We start from the raw sequence: 22,055 nt of genomic DNA, 5'->3' as shown, positions 1-22,055 counted from the left end.
GTGAGATGAATTTGTAATTATTGTTCATAAAACGTTAGGGATTTGTTATTTCAAAGTAATTAATTTGGAATCCTATTATTCAGGTCATATCTTTCACTATCTGAATGGGGGCTTTGTTTAAAGATTCTCATACCAGTCTAGCCTACTTCATGGGACATGACAAGGAACGCACATGCAGCTCCCGGTACAGCATCAAATCCATTCAAATAGGTTGTTGTATTTTGTGACAATTTGAACCATAAAAAATATATATATCCATCTCCATCCCATGTTTGGAAAATAATATGCCATTGTCTGATCATGTCTGGTGTAGGGCAGCAGTGATGTTGGACTATGGTTGTGTTTGCATTCTACTAACATTTTAAGATAAGCTAAACTTTTTTTGTGGCCTGACTGACAGCACTTAGGGTGTGGTCCTCCACTCAAATAAAAAGGATACAGTATTTACTGACTTTAGAGTCAGCTACTTGTACCGAGCAGACAGAGGTGATGTTTCTAGAGAAACACCACCCTCTAGTGGTATTAAAGGCAAACTGAAGGAATCCAACACGAGAGAACCCGCTCACCCCCTGAGAACCCGCTCACCCCCTGAGCACCCTATACTAACTACACCAGTGGACTAACTACACCAGTGGAGGCTGATGGGAAGAGCTATAGGAGGACAATCATCCCATCCTCCTATAGCCCCTCCCACCAGCCTCCTCTGAACTACACTACCCTAAGGTGTGAAGTTCTGAAGGCATGGTCAATCCTGCTTAAATTACTGCAGGCTGTCATGGTCACCCTGAACAACTTGATTAATTTGTGCAATTTGGCCATTCAGATTGTCAACCATACAGCATCTTGATGCAACACAGCTGCCAGGTGTCCAGTCCAAAAAGGTACCATATTCCCTATATGGTACACAGATTTTGACCAGAGCCCATAATCCCTATATAATCATATAATAATATATTTATTTTATTTTATATAGTGCTTTTCATATGATATCATAAAATGCAAAACGCAACATCATGATGATGTGGCAAGTGACACTGCTTCTTGAAAGTCCAATATCTTGAAGACTTGACTGCTGACATGCAAAATAAATTGGGTCTGTATTAACATTGGACTAATGAAAAAAATACAGAAAGATAGTTTTATATAGCACAACAGTATATAGGGAATTGGGTGCAAGTTTGGACACAGACCAGCCTAGATTAGTTTTCATCCAATTACAATTACTTGTAGGTAACGAGTTGTACTGGTTTCCCTGAAACTGCTTGATTAAAGTGGTGAATGAGTTGACCCTTTCTCCCAGTGTCAGTTTGCTGAGTGCCGCTGGTTTGCTGTAGAGATGGAAGGGTTGGGTTTCTCTCTCCTGGTAACTAAAGCAGGATGTGGGTCCCCTGCTGAGTCATTAGTAGGTATGGGTTGCAGTAATAACCATATGGAGGGAGAGGACTGAGGGCTCTGATGTGAACACAACAGAGTGAGCAGCACATCTCCTCTCTCTCTGACCCCTAAAGCCACAGGTAAGACTGATACTGTTTAATAGGAGGGAATTCAAATGTATATAGGCTAGTTGATAGAGACCTAACCTGTATTGAACATATCAATTTAGATTAATTTAGATTATGTTAAAATAGTTGTGAAAAATTGATATTTGTTTTCAGGTCAATATAGAATACCTTGTTTTCTTTCCTTTTTGACCATCTAATTCTTATTGTTGGTTTCAAAATTCCATTGACTGTCTTTAGAATTGTATTGATTCAAGAGTTCCAACCAAAATTCTAAAATGCCTAGTAGCTGATTTGAGTGAATACAATCAACCACTTATGCTGAAACAATATCTCTTGGATAGCAGGGTTGAGAGTGGTAGACAGGCAACACAATGTAGCATGTTTTCTGCAGCTGAAGCCTCCAGGATGGCCGGATCAGGGGCGGCTCTGAGACTGCATGAGTTCAAGGAGTACCAGGAAAGACAGGACTCTGGCTCGTTTAAAAGACAACCTGGAGCAACACTGAGGTGAGAGAAAGAGAGAAAGAATGGTTTTACTGTTTTTCAAAGGACATTGTACAACTGGCAGCAACAAGACGAATTGCTTTGAGTTGTAGAAACAATACAACCACAAATTGTATAGAAAACTATTTCTATTCATTTTCATTTACATTAAATATTTAATACAACTTCTAACAAGTAGGCTTTTAAAAAAAGCTGTTCATAAGGGTACATGCATGGAAGTGTGTGAAGGAAGTAGTAACTAACTCTCACTATGATACTGTAGTTATGAGGAAGTTGTGTCGACTTAAAAAAAAACGACAGAAGTTATGTTAGCTTGAAAACACCTACTGTGTGCTGATGCTGCTAGCTGCTGCACTGTATTGAGTTGAGATGATTCTTACCTGTTCAGTCATGAGCTGAATATCTGGTATTGTGTGCATATACACATGTTGACATTGACCTTAACTTGCTACAGTACCTTACATGCAATATGTAGGCCTATGCAAATGGTCATTGACCTTAACTCTGCTCTTAGTTATTCTTACTTTTACTCTTACGCTTACTTACTCTTACTCTGAAATGAACTCTTCTCATTGTGATTGCAGAGTACCACGTCGGGGGAAGGATGTGCGAGGTCTGTACCCTGGTCAGCTGGGTAGAATCCACGTCGTTCACTCTCAGGATCACAGGTACCAAGACACTGGACCCAATTCAATCAAAATCACACAGCAGTATTTACGCAGTAGCTCTTTTACCCATGGTCACATACGTTGCGTCCCAAATGGCACCCTATTCCCTACATAGTGCACTACTTTTGACCAGGGCCCAATAAGGGAAAGGGGTGCCATTTGGGACACAACCTATTAACGCAGACTGTTATTGGGTAGTGGTACTCTATGAAAATCTACCACTAGCCTACTACCAGGTAGACTACCCTCGCAGGTATGCGTTCATCACTTTTCAGAATAACAAGTGTGTGGGCGCGGGGTTAGGTTTATAAACAAAGACACTGTGTAAAGATTTCCATTAAATATTTGATTGAAATCAAGAGACTGTATCATTTGGGACTGAATGGTTCTATTGTGTTCATTTGTGTGTTCATATGTCGTGATTTGTTTTTGGCTGTGTAGCTACATAATAAACTAATGAAGCCCAAACCCAGGGCTTCTTAAACCCTTTCTGCTTTTATTTTTATAATGAGTATTTTCATTACATTGACGTAATGTAGCACTAAGTAATGTAGCTTACCAAATACAGTATATACTGTGGCTAGCAACTTTCTAGCCATAGAATGTATAGGATCTACAGTGCCTTCAGTATTAATACCCCTTGACTTATTCCACATTTTGTTGTGTTACAGCCTGAATTCAAAATGTTTTAAAGAGATTTTCTTTCTCACCCATCTACACAAAATGACAAATAATATATAATAATAATATGCCATTTAGCAGACGCTTTTATCCAAAGCGACTTACAGTCATGCGTGCATACATTTTTACGTATACAAAGTGAAACCATGGTTATTTTATTTTATTGAAAATGTATTGAAAATGAAATACAGAAATATCTCATTTACATACAGTAAGTAGAATCACCTTTGGCAGTGATTACAGCTGTGAGTCTTTCTGGGTATGTCTCTAAGAGTTTTGCACACCTGGATTGTACAATATTTGCACATTATTATTTTTAAGCTCTGTCAAGTTGGTTGTTGATCATTGCTAGACAGCCATTTTCAAGTCTTACCATAGATTTTCAAGACGATTTAAGTCAAAACTGTAACTAGGCCACTCAGGAACATTCAATGTCGTCTTGGTAAGCAACTCCAGTGTATATTTGGCCTTGTGTTTTAAGTTATTGTCCTGCTGAAAGGTGAATTCATCTCCCAGTGTCTGGTGGAAAGCAGACTGAACCAGGTTTTCCTCTAGGATTTTCACTGTGCTTAGCTCTATTGCATTTATTTTTATCCCCAAAAAAAACTCCCTAGTCCTTGCCGATGACAAGCATACCCATAACATGGTGCAGCCACCACCATGCTTGAAAACATAAAGAGTGGTTCTCAGTGATGTGTTATGTTGGATTTGCCCCAAACATAACGCTTTGTATTCAGGACAAAAAGTTTATTTCTTTGCCAACATTTTTTCTTTTTTATAGTGCCTTATTGCAAACAGGATGCATCTTTTTGAATATTTGTATTATGTACAGACTTCATTCTTTTCACTCTGTCATTTAGGTTAGTATTGTGGAGTAACTACAATGTTGTTGATCCATCCTCAGTTTTCTCCTATCACAGCCATTAAACTCTGTAACTGTTTTAAAGTCACCATTGGCCTCATGGTGAAATCACTGAGCGTTTTCCTTCCTCTCAGGCAACTGAGTAGTTGTAGTGACTGAGTGTATTGATACAGCATCCAAAGTGTAATAAATAACTTCACCATGCTCAAAAGTATATATAATGTCTGCTTTTCTTTTGACCCATCTACCAATAAGTGCCATTTTTTGCGAGGCATTGGAAAACCTCCCTGGTCTTTCTGGTTGAATCTGTGTTTGAAATTCACTGCTCGACTGAGGGACCTTACAGATAATTGTATGTGTGGGGTACAGAGATGAGGTAGTCATTAAAAAATCATGTTAAACATCATTATTGTAGGGGCCTCCCGAGTGGTGCAGCAGTCTACGGCACTGCATCGCAGTGCTAGAGGTGTCACTACAGACCCGGGTTCAATCCCAGGCTGTGTTGCAGTCAGCCATGACCGGAAGACCCATGAGGAAGTGCACAATTGGCATTGGCCCAGTGTCGTCCAGTTTAGGGGACGGTTTTGCCGGCCGGGCCCTAGCAACTCTTTGTGGTGGGCCGGGCGCATGCACGCTGACTTCGGTCCCCAGTTGGACGGTGTTTCCTCTGTCACATTGGTGCAGCTGGCTTCCGGGTTAAGCGAGCAGTGTGTCAAGCAGCAGTGTGGCTTGGCTGGGTCGTGTTTCGGAGGACGCATGGCTCTTGACCTTTGCCTCTCCCGAGTCCGTACGGGACAAGACTGTAACTACCAATTGAATATCACGAAAAAGGGGTAGAAAATACAAAATAATAAAAACTATTATTGCACACAGAGTGAGACCATGTTTTACTCCTGAACTTATTTAGTCTTGCCATAACAAAGGGGTTGAATACTTATTGACTCATGACTTTTCAGCTTTTCATTTTGTTTTAATTTAATTTGTAAAAAAATTGAAAAACATAATTCCACTTTGACATTATGGGGTATTGTGTGTAGACCAGTGACACAAAATATCAATTTAATCAATTTTAAATTCAGGCTGTAACACATTTTTTAGTGTGAAAAAGTCAAGGGGTGTGAATACTTTCTGAAGGCACTGTATATGGTTCTGTGTAAAGAAACTTGAGAAGTGTCTTATTCATAACACTGTTGAACTCTGTTACTCTATTCCATTCTGTAACATTCTGTAACATCTGTTTTTACCCAGCAGAGTGAGGTGCGCATCCTTGGATAACTCTCTGGGGCCTTACCGTGACCACTATGAAGACTACCCGAGGAGTTTCGACCTCCAGACCTTCCATGCCCTGGACGTTCTCCGCCAGAGCACCAGCGCCTCTCAATGTTCCCCTGAGACGGCTTACCAAGAGGAATTTGGCCTGCAGTCCCACCTCTACCGTCAGTGCTGCTTCACTACTAGCTCTGGTCCAGAGTGTTACTTGCGGTTTGCTGATGCTTGAGGATAGCTCAGAATCAGCAAGCCACACGTAACGCCCTGGACTAGAGCTACTTCACTACCTTCTCGCTTTTCATCTATTGATTTGCTCCTTTAATAGAGTGTAAAGCAGGGGTGGGCATCCCTGTCCCTGGAGTTCCGCAGGTACTGCATGATTTTGTTCCAACTAGGCACCACACCGGACCAACGGAGCTAATTGATCAGTTCAGTCATTGCCTAAATTCAACACACCTGGTCTTCCAGGTTGGTTAAATCAAAAACATGAAGCGCCTGCGGCGCTCCAGGACCAGGGTTGCCTACCCCTGGTATAGAGAAACCAGGACAGAAAAAGACCAGGATTTGGGGAATTTTCACAAAATGTTTGGAGGAAGGATTGTTGACATATATTTGACATTTGTATCTAAAAGCATAATTGAGAAATAATTAATCAAAGTTGGCATATTTATGACATTTTGGCCTTACCCAGGCCTCCTTAAGACTCCATAATGTTTCATCTGTGAGCTACAAAGCAAATATTGGTGTCATATGACACTTTACCGCTTGCTCTGTATTATGAGTAGTATTTGGATTTCAATAAAACATGTTTTACATTAATTTATGAATATTTAGAAATATAAATATGAATATTGAAAGAATAACATTTTTGATATGACAAATTTTTCGATATATTGTTGAACAAAATATACTCTACGGGCATATCAAAGTTCCAGAGTGGGATCTCTGCTACTTTTGGAGTTATGATCCAATTTGTATGCATTACCAACAGAGTGAATGTGAAAATGGATTCAAAATGGTCGCCCTCTGCTGGTGATTTGCAAGATGTGCAATGATACAAGTAAAAGGAGGGCTGTGATTGGTTACATTGCCTACTATGCCAAATTCTCTGTATAAAATGGGCCATAATTTAAAACTAGCAGAGATGCCACTCTGGAACTTTGATACGCCCGTAGAGTATATTATGTTCATGTTATGTTCAAATTTGCCAAATATTTTTCAATATTCATAAATGAATGTAAAAAATATGTTATTGAAGTCAAAATACTACTCATATTACAGAGCAAGCGATAAAGCTTCATATGTCACCAATGTTTGCTTTGTAGCACATACAAACATTATGGAGTCTTAAAGGAGGCCTGAGTAAGGCCAAAATGTCATAAAGATGCCAACTTTTATTCATTATTTCTCAATTATGCTTTTAGATACAAATGTCAAATATGCACTGAGTGTACAAAATATTATTGTCACTTGTTAAATCCACTTCAATCAGTGTAGATGAAGCGCAGGAGACATGTTAAATAAGGATGTCTAAGCCTTGAGACAATTGAGACATGGATTGTGTATGTGTGCCATTCAGAGGGTGATGGGCAAGACAAACTATTTAAGTGCCTTTGAACGGGGTATGGTAGTTGGTGCCAGGCGCACCGGTTTGTGTCAAAAGTTTCCCATGTGTATCAAGAATGGTCCACCACCCAAAGGACATCCAGCCAACTTGACACTGTGGGAAGCCTTGGAGTCAACATAGGCCAGCATCCCTGTAGAACACTTTTGACACCTTGTAGAGTCCATGCCCCGACGAATTGAGGCTGTTCTGATGGCAAAATGGGGGAGGGGGGTGCCACTCAATATTAGGAAGGTGCTCCTAATGTTTGGTATACTCAGTGTATGTTGTTACAGGAGGGATTCGCAGTTCAGTAGCGACCCACTAGGTGTCATCCTCCGACAACCTTAGGCACCTCCTCACTCACAGTCGGGACTAATCATCTTCCTATTGGTGTCACCTGTAGCTATCTGATTCACCCGTGTATTTATGCCCTCACTTCCCTGTGTTCCCTTGCTTAATTTTCTCTGCTAGTTTCACTATGCCAAGCAGTACTAATCAGTGTCTGATCGCAGGACGTATGGACGGGTACGTGAGAAGTGTTCTCCCTGTTTATTTATTATTTCAGTCATAGTTAGTATTTCGTATTTTTGGCTGTCTGCCTGTTTTTTGGAGTCTTATTTGCTCCGCCTTTCTTTTTCGTGTAAAGTCCGCTATTTTGTATCCTGGCTTCGGGACCATTAGTGAAGTTCCTTGTTTCACCATCTGCCTACTGTCTAACCTGCACCGCACCTGGGTCACACCTCACACCAACCCTTACAGTATGTCAACAATCCTTCCTACAAAATACCATTTTATGGATCAAATCTTGTGGAAATCCCCCAAATCAAGGTCTCTTCTTAAGAGTCCTAGTTTCGTGAGGAATCACTAGATTCCCTGGTAGATTTGGCCTCTCGTTATAGACTTTACTAACTTAGTATGTGTAAAAAAACGGAGTAAATCTACTAAATTTAAACTCAAATAATTTATAAAGGCCCAACACAGCATTAGAAGTATGTTGTTACAAGTGTAATAATGGGTTTAATATGTTTTATTTCAGCTCCGGATAACACCAAGTTTACCCTGTACTCTCACCCTGGGCCTATGCAGCTGCGGTTGAAGACAGAGTGAAAAGGCACATTTCACAACACCATGACAATCAAACTGAACTCCTCCATTAAAAGTAACCAATGAAAATGGTCCATTGTATGCGTTTTTGTTTGAATGATTGGTTGTAAAATCTTGCATTTCAATCAGATACGGCTGTAGAAGCATTTAATCTCAAGTAAAGCTAAAATATGTTTATATTTCTATTAATAGTCCATTGGCACAAAGTGTAATTAAATGTAAAAAATCTCGGCAAACATTAATCAAATAAATCTTTATATATCAAATTTCAGACATGGATGCATTGCAATGTGCTTCACAGGAAAAAAACAACATAAATACAAATTTAAACGGGAATATTTACTGCACAACAAACATCAGAGGATAAAAAAAAAAAAAAAGAATAACAGTAAGACTAAAAAGCACCCCAAGGAAAAGCAGAGCTAAAAATTTGTTTTTAGATCCCTTTTAAATATGTCCACAGTTTCGGCCCCCTCAGGTTCTCTGCCAGGCTATTCCAGAGGCTGGGGGCATAGTAACTAAAGGCTGCCTCTCCATAGCTCTTGGTCCTAGGCTTTGGGATAGTTAAAAGGCCAGTGCCAGAGGACCTGAAGGACCTACTGGGTACATAACTAAAAAGCATGTCTGGCATGTATTGGGGTGCACAATCGTGGATTGATTTCAAAACCAATAAAATAATCTTAATGTATTCTAAAACTCAGGCAGCCAGTGCAGAGACTTAAACCGGTGTAATGTGTGCTCTCTGTCTGGTCTTGGTCAGTACCCGTGCTGCAGCATCCTGTATGTTTTGCAGTTGACCAATGGCTTTCTTGGGTAGACCAGACAGGGGAGCATTAGTAGCCAAGCCTACTTGTGATAAAAGCATGGATGAGTCTCTGTATCAGCCTGAGAGCGAAACAGATGCATCTTGGCAATGTTCCTCAGGTGGTAAAAAGCTATTTTGGTCACATTCAGAATCTAAAATGACACCTAGGTTTTTTACCTGGTGTTTTATCTTTATTGCCCGTGAATTAAAATGTGTAACATAAATAAACTGAACAGTAATGACCCAAAATCTAACCTTGTGGAACAACATCAACAATAGAGGATATGTCAATCGAAAGCCCCTTGGTATTGACCAGGTCCTGAGTATGGCTGCGGTTATGGGTGGGCCCAGTAGCATGTTGGATAAAGTCCATAGAGCTCAAAAGATTAATACATTCAATGGCCTTGGAGTCAGTCTCAACATGAAAATAAAAATCGCCCAACACAATGATTTTATGATAGTTCTCAAGGACAATAGACAATAGTTCAGAGAAATCAGTAAAGAAAGTGGGGCAGTGCTTTGGTGGCCTATACAGGGTTATAGCCAGCACTGATGGCTGACATGAAAACCTCTTAGATGTAAAGTCCCCTGGTTAGGGGACCTGCGTGGTTCTGGTACCGGTTCTGACTGTCATTTTTGCTTCTAGACCTATCTGTGGACGCCGTATATTGAAATGGCTTGCCTCTCCATGCTTCTTCTGAGCCTGTGTGACGTAGGATGTAAATTCTGAAACCACCTGAAGCTGGGATGTCTCTCCTACCATTTAATTCACTCTTCTGACTGTCCACCAACTCCTGGCTGAACCGTACTTCACAGCCACACAGAGAGTGGTTTAATCACTGTAGCACATTCAGAGATGAATTTATAGCCATTAATCTAAAATAATTCAGATTTTAAACCAAATAACGCTTTCTGTTTGTCGTAGATGGACAAGATTAATATGAGATTAAAGGCGAGTTCCTAATAAGTTAATGAAGCCAAGCTAGAGCTCTGAGAGACGTTCACAGTGATCGGGGCAGATGTTTTGATCAAGAGAGCTTTAGAAAATATGAACATTTTCTTTAACAATAAACATACAAATATGTATTTTACACTTATAAGGAAGGTGGAATCTTATAGTTAATTGTTTTATATTTGATTATACTGTATTTAGAAAGCATTTAAGTCATTTCAAGCCTTATTCAGTTTTGTTGAATAGGAAATACATAAAATATTTCATTCATATTTGTATCATATTTGTACTGTGTACTTGAGCTTGTATCCTCAAAGTCACAACACCTCAGCAATTTATAACTATTTTTACCAGAAAGGTGAGATTTTAACCTTTCTTTGAAGATGCAGCATTAATAGTTATTGCTTATGGCCCTCTCATGATGCATAATTACTTTTGGGGATTACGTAGATTACAGTTTTTAAACAGTAAAGCACGATGCTCAAAAGACTCAGTCGCCAAACGAAATGTCCTTACAGCTGAGAGCATTAGTAAAAAATAGAGGCTGTCACCACCCTTTTTCCCTTTTCTATGAAAGTATGAAAAGCTGTAGTCCGGAGGGAGGCTTCAATAAGGGCGGCACTACAATCTGAAGACAGACATGTTTCAGTGAGAAACATGCAATCAACATTGCACTCAGTAATGAGGTCATTCACGAGAATGGTTTTCTAGTGATTGCTGTAACATTTAAAAGTGCCATATTCAATGTGTGGCCACTCTGCCCCTGGAGCATCAGTCTCGAGGTAACCAATGGAATAACAACCAAATGAATAACGTTACAACCACGTTTTCTGACAGTCTCCAATCTATCAGAATGGGAGATGACAGTTTGTATAAACTCACTAGAAGGCACATTTAGAGGAACATAAATTAGGTTACTCACAATAACCATTTTTACAGGAGTTCATATGCTTTCCAAGTCCTCTGTTGCTTATTCTGACAGGGAGGACTACCAGACCCTGTCCGTCAGTCTCTAAAACAGTTTGCGATGTTGCTGGAAATAATCATGGAACCCCTGTGGTTAGGGTGAATCCTGTCTCTTTTGAAAAGTGCTGGTTGCTCCCACAGCAAATCAAAGTTGTCACGAAAGGAAACATTCCTGTCGTTGCAAAGTTTCTTCAGGTACTCGTTTAGGGCACCAATCATTATTTGGAGGGATGATTCTGGTGTGAAACAAGAGATCTAAACTGCAAGGAAGTGCAATGTCATGGCCCTTGGGCCATTGAATGTTTTGGCACTTTAAAACTAAACAAAAAGGGGTAACAACAAAGATTAAACTTAAAATGACACCCAACCTGTTCAACAAGCAAACATGACATATGTGCTTTTACCAAACAACAATCCCCAAATTCTCTGAACAGCTCAGGACATTACGCAAACCCGGTGAACCTGATAGGAAGATATGAGCCTGGATTGTCTGAAAAATAGGCCCTGTACACAGTTTGTACAACACATCTGAGACAGCGTTTGTGATACAACGGAGAGTTTGTCTGCAACCGTTGTTGAGAAATCTCAAACTCTCCATTGTATCACAAAAATATCAGCTGTATCACAACTGTTGTCTCAAGTGAGTTACACATAATTTGTACAACCTGAGTGTTTGGTTATTGAATACGGAACCAAATCTCTCAACGCTTTGTTGAGAAAACACAAAGACAAAGAAAACATGACAGCATCTGAAGTACTTGCTTGATTCGTTATGGTTTCCATTCAAGGTATTGTTGAGTTAAATGGTAGGCAGGATGGGGCTGATATTTCACATTGTTATATCTTTCATCTTGAGTTCTCATCTTGACCCCCACAGTAATTTACATACTCAGGTGATCACAATGACTAGCCTAAAATGAAAAATAAATGCCAGCTAACCGGTTAACCTTAGTGTGGTACATTATCATGGGATTATGTTGGTGTGGAATGTTTGATTTTGGGATAAAGTGAAGTCCATTTCAACAGGTCACAGTTGGTCTTGGATGGACCAAAGTGTTAGTAGCCTAAACCACAAACACAGATGGAAGTGATGATAAAATGAGGAGTCAATTATGACTGCCACTGAGGTCCTTTAGACAAGAATCCTGTCAGGTGTAGCCTATTACTGCTTGGCTGTAACAAAAACCTGCACTGACACCAGCTCTGGCAGGGGACCAGATTGCCCAATCCTGGTTTAAAGTGATGGTAAGAGTTTGCATTATCTTCATGTCATTGTTCTCATGCTACATTATACTAACTCATACTTGCCCTTTAACCCATAAGCTTCACTCCCACCTTTGCAATTAAGATCTACAGTGTCTGTATACATACTGTACTTTCCATTACTTTGCTGACGTGATGGGTTATTACCCAATGGCCTGAGAACAAAATGTGAAGAATTGGCTCACCTGACAACCCGTCCGGCTACCCATCCTTCCCGTATAAAAACCCTGATGTGTTGTCTGTCAGACACAGAGGAGTAGGTACAGCTCGATCGTCTGTGTTATTTTCCATTGAACACTATTCATCTCTTACCTGAACTGAACGACTGGTAAGGACATTTTTATTTAACTGACTCATTGTTTTGAATTGTGTTGAATTATTGTATGTTGAATGTTCAGTGAAAAAGTAAATGTTATGGTCATAGAGGTACTTTGAGAAATTTGAGGTACTGAGAAAATGTGTGTTTTGATAATTGAACATGGAGGTCTCACAACATCACCAGATTTGCTAGCTCAGAAATATACAAATATAAATACATAAATAAATATACATTTTAGAATTGTATATATTTTTTATATTTAAATACAAGAGTAAATAAAAAAGTAAATGTTTTTTCATCCCTCACGGTGATAGCTTTGAAATACATTGGTTATGGGGAATACACATTAACTATATAAGTCTATAGGGTACACTTGACAATACATTTTAAGACATACAGTGGGGAAAAAAAGGTATTTAGTCAGCCACCAATTGTGCAAGTTCTCCCACTTAAAAAGACGAGAGAGGCCTGTAATTTTCATCATAGGTACATGTCAACTATGACAGACAAAATGAGAATTTATTTTCCAGAAAATCACATTGTAGGATTTTTTATGAATTGATTTACAAATTATGGTGGAAAATAAGTATTTGGTCAATAACAAAAGTTTCTCAATACTTTGTTATATACCCTTTGTTGGCAATGACACAGGTCAAACGTTTTCTGGGTTCAAGGTTTTCACACACTGTTGCTGGTATTTTGGCCCATTCCTCCATGCAGATCTCCTCTAGAGCAGTGATGTTTTGGGGCTGTCACTGGGCAACACGGACTTTCAACTCCCTCCAAAGATTTTCTATGGGGTTGAGATCTGGAGACTGGCTAGGCCACTCCAGGACCTTGAAATGCTTCTTACGAAGCCACTCCTTTCATCTCGTTTCATCTTCAATGCCCTTGCTGATGGAAGGAGGTTTTCACTCAAAATCTCACGATACATGGCCCCATTCATTCTTTCCTTTACACGGATCAGTCGTCCTGGTCCCTTTTCAGGAAAAACAGCCCCAAAGCATGATGTTTCCACCCCCATGCTTCACAGTAGGTATGGTGTTCTTTGGATGCAACTCAGCATTCTTTGTCCTCCAAACACGACGAGTTGAGTTTTTACCAAAAAGTTATATTTTGGTTTCATCTGACCATATTACATTCTCCCAATCCTCTTCTGGATCATCCAAATGCACTCTAGCAAACTTCAGACGGGCCTGGACATGTACTGGCTTAAGCAGGGGGACACGTCTGGCACTGCAGGATTTGAGTCCCTGGCGGCGTAGTGTGTTACTGATGGTAGGCTTTGTTACTTTGGTCCCAGCTCTCTGCAGGTCATTCACTAGGTCCCCCCGTGTGGTTCTGGGATTTTTGCTCACTGTTCTTGTGATCATTTTGACCCCACGGGGTGAGATCTTGCGTGGAGCCCCAGATCGAGGGAGATTATCAGTGGTCATGTATGTCTTCCATTTCCTTATAATTGCTCCCACAGTTGATTTCTTCAAACCAAGCTGCTTACCTATTGCAGATTCAGTCTTCCCAGCCTGGTGCAGGTCTACAATTTTGTTTCTGGTGTTCTTTGACAGCTCTTTGGTCTTGGCCATAGTGGAGTTTGGAGTGTGACAGTTTGAGGTTGTGGACAGGTGTCTTTTATACTGATAACAAGTTCAAACAGGTGCCATTAATAATAAATAATAATATGCCATTTAGCAGACGCTTTTATCCAAAGCGACTTACAGTCATGCGTGCATACATTTTTGTGTATGGGTGGTCCCGGGGATCGAACCCACTACCTTGGCGTTACAAGCGCCGTGCTCTACCAGCTGAGCTACAGAGGACCACCATTAATACAGGTAACGAGTGGAGGACAGAGGAGCCTCTTAAAGAAGAAGTTACAGGTCTGTGAGAGCCAGAAATCTTGCTTGTTTGTAGGTGACCAAATACTTATTTTCCACCATAATTTGCAAATAAATTCATTAAAAATCCTACAATGTGATTTTCTGGATTTTGTTTTCTCAATTTGTCTGTCATAGTTGACGTGTACCTATGATGAAAATTACAGGCCTCTCATCTTTTTAAGTGGGAGAACTTGCACAATTGGTGGCTGACTAAATACTTTTTTTCCCCACTGTACATGCGTCTTGGTTGAAAAATCCTTAGAATTACCTGCTCAGGTTTCATCGTATTTGCCTACAATAATAATGTAAAGCCTCTCATGTACTTGAATTGAAGTGTTTCATTCCAAAATTATATATATATCCATTTTCTGAAACGTTGGTAAATTAGCTTTTATTATTTGAAGAACTTATGAAAGAGATGTGTTTTTTTTAACCATCTAATCATGGCATGGTGTTCAATGACAGACATTGTATTTGTTTGAAATCTATCAGTTGATGGTTTCATTTCAGAGAGACAATCATGTTTTGTTGCAAAACACAATTTACAGTTGAAGTCGGAAGTTTACATACGCCTTAGCCAAATACATTTAAACTCAGTTTCACAATTCCTGACATTTAATCCTAGTAAAAATTCCCTGTCTTAGGTCAGTTAGGATCACCACTTTATTTTAAGAATGTGAAATGTCAGAATAATAGTAGAGAGTGATTTATTTCAGCTTTTATTTATTCCATCACATTCCCAGTGGGTCAGAAGTTTACATACACTCAATTAGTATTTGGTAGCATTGCCTTTAAAATGGTTTAACTCGGGTCAAATGTTTCGGGTAGCCTTCCACAAGCTTCCCACAATAAGTTCGGTGAATTTTGGCCCATTCCTCCTACAGAGCTGGTGTAACTGAGTCAGGTTTGTAGGCCTCCTTGCTCACACATGCTTTTTCAGTTCTGCCCACAAACTTTCTGTAGGATTGAGGTCAGGGCTTTTTGATGGCCACTCCAATACCTTAACTTTGTTGTCCTTAAGCCATTTTGCCACAACTTTGGAAGTATGCTTGGTGTCATTGTCCATTTGGAAGACCCTTTTGCGACCAAGCTTTAACTTCCTGACTGATGTCTTGAGATGTTTCTTCAATATATCCACATAATTTTCCTTCCTCATTGTGAAGTGCACCAGTCCCTCCTGCAGCAAAGCACCCCCACAGCATGATGCTGCCACCCCCGTGCTTCACGGTTGGGATGGTGTTCTTCGGCTTGCAAGGAACCCCCTTTTTCCTCCAAACATAACAATGGTCATTATGGCCAAACGGTTCTATTTTTGTTTCATCAGACCAGAGGACATTTCTCAAAAAAGTACGATCTTCGTCCCCATGTGCAGTTGCAAACCGTAGTCTGGCTTTTTTATGGCGGTTTTGGAGCAGTGGCTTCACGTATCGTTTTGTTGTTTTGTTTCGTGTGGTGAATCAAATAAAAGTATGTTCACTCATCACGCTGCGCCTTGGTCTACTCCGTTTGATGGTGTGTAATTCTGTCAGAACGGCTGATGTGGATGTGGTGTAGGAGTCAAACGGAGTAGACCAAGGCGCAGCGTGATGAGTGAACATACTTTTATTTGATTCACCACACGAAACAACAAAACGATACGTGAAGTCCTAGGTAACAGACACAAACCATACACGGAACAAGATCCCACAAAACACTGTGGAAAACAGGCTGCCTAAGTATGGTTCCCAATCAGAGACAACAAGCAACAGCTGACACTCGTTGCCTCTGATTGAGAACCACCCCGGCCAACACAGAAACACATGAGCTAGATAACGAACCTAGAACACAAATACATAGAAACTACACACCCTGGCTCAACATAACAGAGTCCCAGAGCCAGGCCGTGACACTCAGAGGAATAAGTAGTATTGCTGGGTTGTACACAGTCAAATGTGATAAATAACTACATTTTTAATAAAGAACTGTACAAATTATAAATTTGTGACTTCAATATATACAAAAATTATCAATACAGTAATATGAGATCTTTATGTAAAATATTTACATTTGCCATTTTAGTCATTTAGCAGATGTTCTTATCCAGAGCGACTTAGTTAGTACGTTCATCTTAAGATAATTAAGTGAGACAACCACATATCAGTCAAATATACAGGATATGAACATTCCATTCCATCTAAACAATGGATATAAAGGTACCTACAGTGCATTCTGAAATTATTCAGACCCCTTTACTTTTTCCACATTTTGTGACGTTACAGCCTTATTCTAAAATGGATTAAATTTTTTCCCTCCCATCAATCTACACACACTACCCCATAATGACAAATCAAAAACTGAAATATTACATTTACATAATTATTCAGACCCTTTACTCAGTACTTTGTTGAAGCACCTTTGGCAGTGATTACAGCCTTGAGTCTTCTTGGGTATGACGATACAAGCTTGGCACACCTGTATTTGGGGAGTTTCTAACGTTCTCCTCTGCAGATCCTCTCAAGCTCTGTCAGGTTGGATGGGGAGCGTCGCTTGTGGTGGATATTTTAATCAATAATGAGGAGAAATGTCTCTACTATTGTTAAGCATATTTAATTGTTAACTATTAATATTAAACAAATCAGGTAAATATGTGATTCTTCTCCCAAACGCTGCACAGCTGTTTTCAGCTCTCCCCAGAGATGTTTGATCGGGTTCAAGTACAGGCTCTGGCTGGGCCACTCAAGGACATTCAGAGACTTGTCCCGAAGCCACTCCTGCGTTATCTTGGCTGTGTGCTTAGGGTCGTTGTCCTGTTGGAAGGTAAACCTTCGCCCCACTCTGAGGTTTTCATCAAGGATCTCTCTGTACTTTGCTCCGTTCATCTTTCCCTCGATCCTAGTCTCCCAGTCCCTGCCGCTGAAAAACATCCCCACAGCATGATGCTGCCACCACCATGCTTCACCGTAGGGATGGTATTGGCCAGGTGATGAGCGGTGCCTGGTTTCCTCCAGACGTGACGCTTGGCATTCAGGCCAATGAGTTCAATCTTGGTTTCATCAGACCAGAGAATCTTGTTTCTCATTGTCTGAGAGTCCTTTAGGTGCCTTTTGGCAAACTCCAAGCGGGCTGTCATGTGCCTTTTACTGAGGAATATCTTCAGTTTGGCCACTGTACCATAAAGGCCTGATTGGTGGAGTGCTGCAGCGATGGTTGTCCTTCTGGAACAGAGGAACTTTGGAGCTCTGTCAGAGCGACCATTGGGTTCTTGGTCACCTCCCTAACCATTGCCCATCTACCCTGATTGCTCAGTTTGGCCGGGCAGCCAGCTCTAGGAAGAGTCTTGGTGGTTCCAGACTTCTTCTATTTAAGAATGATGGAGGCCACTGTGTTCTTCGGGTCCTTCAATGCTGCAGAAATGTTTTGGTACCCTTCCCCAGATCTGTGCCTCGACACAATCCTGTCTCGGAGCTCTGGACAATTCCTTCGACCTCATGGCTTGGTTTTTGCTCTGACATGCACTGTCATCTGTGGGACCTTTTTTATATAGACAGGTGTGTGCCTTTCCTAATCATGTCCAATCAATTGAATTTACCACAGGTGGACTCCAAGTTGTAGAAACATCTCAAGGATGATCAATAGAAACAGGATGCACCTGAGCTCAATTTCGAGTCTCATAGTAAAGGGTCTGAATACTTATGTAAAGATGTTTGTTCTTTTTTTTTATATATAATTTCTAAAAACCTGTTTTCGCTTTGTCATTATGAGAAATTGTGTGTAGATTGATGGGAAAAAATAATTTAATCCATTTTAGAATAAGGCTGTAACATAACAAAATGTGGAAAAAGTGAAGGGGTCTGAATACTTTCCAAATGCACTGTATAAGCAATCATTTCTGATGAAAAAACACAGATGTGAAAAATTGGTGTATAGCGTTTTGGAATGAAACTCTTCAATTGTGCCCTTTTGTGCAGAGCAGCCTTACAGCTTCTCTTTGTAGGATAATCATGTATTTTGTTATCCTACATCTTTCCATACCATTCTAAACAGATCACCCAGAGACAACATGAAGCTGGAGCTGCTGGTGGTGTTGGCTGTAGCAGCCCTGGTTCCCAGCCTGTCTGAGGGGCGGCTGCTCTCCAAATGTGAGCTGAAGACCAAACTGGCAGAGGCTGCCGACCAATTCAATCTGACTGTGAAAATTGCAGCAAAGGGTGTCGAACTGGACGAAGTCTTCGCCAAAAGTGGGTTGTGAATTCTATGTAGGCCTATTGCATTTTTGCAAGTTTCGAGAGATTTGAAGGTGGTGTGAGATAGCATAGAACATCAATGTCACTGAAAAACATCTCAAATTTAGTTAAAGGGGAAGTTCAATATTTTCCAACCTAATGTTAAATGGTTCCTCACCCTAGTAGTCTATGGGCCTGGAGATATTTTCTTTAAAGAGACACTACAAACTTCAGTGAACTGAAGCTGAAGTTTGTAGTGGCTGTTTAAAGAGAAAAACCTGGATTACAGTTTATCTTATAGACTACTCAGAGTGAGGAACCATCTATCATCAAGTTGTAAAATCCTGAACTTCCCCTTTAATGACAGCACCCTGAGGATCATGTCAGGCTTTTGATCATGTCAAACCCTTACTTTGGTATTTAACAACACACCTCCAGGTACTGTTGTTTTAACACTTCCAAATATATAATCTCTATCTCTCTCTATTCCCTTCCTGCTCTCACTGTGACTTGGTTGGTCCAGTTATCTGCAGTTTGGACCTAAAGTCTGGCTTAAACACCAGCCTTGTGACCAACCTTGTCCTGCGCAAACCTATCCTGCATAAACCCAAAAGGCGCCCCATCAGCAGGAGACCTGTGAGACTGTTCGGGCGCAAACGTCCAGGTAGAGATGTTGAGTCAAAGGAAGATGGAGTCAGTTCTGAGGGAGAAGAGGACAACCCTAGACCTACAGGGAAGCCTGGGGGAATGAGCCGAAGACCTACAGGAAAGCCCGGGGGACTGAAACCAAAACCTACCGGGAAGACAGAGGGAGTGAGCACAAGATCAGAGAGGCCTGAGGGGAAGAGACCGAGACCAGGGAAGCCTGTGAGAGGAAGGGACAAGCGTGAGGCAGAGGAGTCCGCTGGTGATGAGGAAAAACATGACAAAGTTGAGGCGCAAGAGAGCAAAGCAGCTGAGGATGAAGAGTTTGGCGGCTATGAGGAAGAGGGTGATGAAGACGAGGTTGACGAGGATGAGCTGGACGAGGAGGACCTGGAAGAGTTAGAGGCGGAGCTGGACGACCAAGAAAGAGAGCAACCGAAAGAGGGAGAGGGGAGCAGGCGGAAGAGACACATCCCAAAGCAGTTCAGAGGTCCCGGACACAGCCGCAAGCCACCGCCACGTAAGCCGATGCGCAAGCCGTTCAGGCCATTCAAGCCAATCAAGACCCTGTCCTTCAGCTTTTTCGGTCTTTTCCAGCTGAGCAATCGCCTCGCCTGCGTCTCCTCCAACAACACTCGCTCTCTCAATCTCTGTAAGACAGAGTGCAGCTGTGAGTACAAACATCTTTCCATCCTCAACCTGTTTAGCAGAATGTCAACAAATGCCTGTATGTATGTATGTATGTATGTATGTATGTATGTATGTATGTATGTATGTATGTATGTATGTACAGTACATGTATGTATGAAAGAATGAATAGGCCTAAATGAGTGAATGAATTAATGTCAGGCTGTTGATCATGCCTTACTTTGGTGTTCAACAACACACCTCCAGGTACTGTTGTTTTAAAACTTCCAAATATATAATCTCTCTCTATTCCTTTCCTGCTCTCACTGTAACTTGGTTAGTCCAGTTATTTGCAGTTTGGACCTAAAGTCTGGCTTAAACGCCAGCCTTGTGACCAACCTTGTCCTGCACAAATGAATGAATGAACAAACAACCGGATGGATTGTTCTTGTGTCATGAACAAGACAAGAGAATAGAACTAGTGGGTTTCATAATCAACCTCTCACTTCTCTGTAATCACACTCACTCGGTTTAGTCCTACATTAGCGAACCATTTCAAGGTGCAGGGCTAAAATACTGTACCTGCAAAGTGCACACAAAGGCCTTATGTAATTCACAGGAACTGTACTGACTGTATGACTGTCTCTCTGCCCTTCCAGCCTTCGTTGATGATGACATCAGTGATGACATCGACTGCTTTGTGAAGTCTCGTGCCTGGATGTAAGTTTACCGACTGCCAACACTAGTGAATAGTGAGGACAATGACATTGATGCCACACTTACTGATCTTAAATCCATAAAATATGAATTTGAGTGAAGCAGCCCTCTGACATCACAAATGAGGTGTTGTTTGGACCCTAGTTACTGCAATCTTTTTATTTATCCAACTAGGCAAGCCAGTTAAGAACAAATTCTTATTTACAATGACGACCTACCCTGGCCAAACCCTCCCCTAACCTGGGCCAATTGTGTGCCGCCCTATGGGACTCCCGATCGGTTGTGATACAGCCCGGGATCGAACCCGGGTCTGTAGTGACGCCTGTAGCACTGCGATGCAGTGCCTTAGACCGCTGCGCCACTCGGGAGACCAAAAATCTAATTCTATAGAAATTTGACATTCAAAATGCACTAATATAAATGCTTACTTTTGTACAGTAATAGTATTTTTAGCCGTTGTACAACTTTCGAGCAAGTGGTATTATTGACTGCAAAAAATAACAAAATATTTATCACCATCTTCATTTGTGTATTACAGGAAGGCTCTGAGGTTCCCATGGAAATGTGCCAGGCTGCAAGTCTCTGAGTACTTTGAGTGTGACCAACCACTTAACAGTACTATGAGTACTTTGCAAACAACAACTTAACAGGGCCTTTTCCTTCTTTCTCTCAACTCTTATCTTCTGCTATAAGCTCCATTTAGCAAATATGCTACTTTCCATCACTTCTAGATGGTGTGCTAGGAACGATTTGAGCCCCTTATCCCTTATGTTGGGACAACATTGAAAAAGTGCCTCCTACAGATATTAGGCAACAACATCCTATTCTCCTTCTCTCCTCCAACTGTCCAACTACCAGGAGTAAGGAAGTTAAATCTAACAGATGCTATTTTGTTGACAATGTCTCCTTTGTTGCTTGGTAACAACATTTCCTACTTTGACAAACAAATACATAAAATGACCATAAAGATTTTTGGTTTCCAGTGTATTATTTCCTATATGCCACTATCTGAATGCTTGTGTGTATTAAATAAATATAATTCTATTAAATTAAATATTACATTTGAATCTGCTTGTGTGTATTAAATAAATATAATTCTATTAAATTAAATATTACATTTGAATCTCAAAGAAATGAAACCCAACATGTATTATTAAGTTGTCATTATTTAGAGGGAGGATCATGGTATGAACTGCTTGTGTGTATTAAATAAATATAATTCTATTAAATTAAATATTACATTTGAATCTCAAAGAAATGAAACCCAACATGTATTATTAAGTTGTCATTATTTAGAGGGAGGATCATGGTATGAAATGAGATATGTAGAATAGAAGCTATCCACTGGGTACAGACATCAATTCAACGCAGTGGTGGAAAAGTACCCAATTGTCATACTTGAGTAAAAGTAAAGATACCTTAATAGAAAATGACTCAAGTGACAGTCACCCAGTTGTCACAGTGGCTGATGTGGATGTGGTGGAGGA

At 40.6% G+C, this 22,055-nt stretch overlaps 2 protein-coding genes across 2 annotated transcripts; both read left to right on the top strand.

Moving 5' to 3' along the window:
• Positions 1 to 1,860: 1,860 nt before the first annotated feature.
• Positions 1,861 to 8,215, top strand: LOC311130754 (protein SPMIP3-like). The gene is made up of 4 exons (XM_084163548.1): positions 1,861 to 2,008; positions 2,590 to 2,673; positions 5,468 to 5,652; positions 8,128 to 8,215. Exons 1-4 carry the CDS (start codon positions 1,881 to 1,883, stop codon positions 8,196 to 8,198), a joined length of 468 nt encoding a protein of 155 aa, XP_084019674.1. The 5' UTR covers positions 1,861 to 1,880; the 3' UTR covers positions 8,199 to 8,215.
• A 4,214-nt stretch (positions 8,216 to 12,429) lies between these two features.
• On the top strand, positions 12,430 to 21,834 carry LOC311130597 (uncharacterized protein). The gene is made up of 5 exons (XM_084163379.1): positions 12,430 to 12,509; positions 18,401 to 18,594; positions 19,103 to 19,894; positions 20,511 to 20,571; positions 21,107 to 21,834. Exons 2-5 carry the CDS (start codon positions 18,417 to 18,419, stop codon positions 21,213 to 21,215), a joined length of 1,140 nt encoding a protein of 379 aa, XP_084019505.1. The 5' UTR covers positions 12,430 to 12,509; positions 18,401 to 18,416; the 3' UTR covers positions 21,216 to 21,834.
• Positions 21,835 to 22,055: the final 221 nt, after the last annotated feature.

The sequence above is a fragment of the Coregonus lavaretus genome, assembly GCF_964263955.1.
Source record: "Coregonus lavaretus genome assembly, chromosome: 6".
NCBI lineage: Eukaryota > Metazoa > Chordata > Actinopteri > Salmoniformes > Salmonidae > Coregonus > Coregonus lavaretus.
The sequence above is the reverse complement of the archived record's forward strand: the minus strand, read 5'-3'. Positions and strand labels throughout refer to the sequence as shown.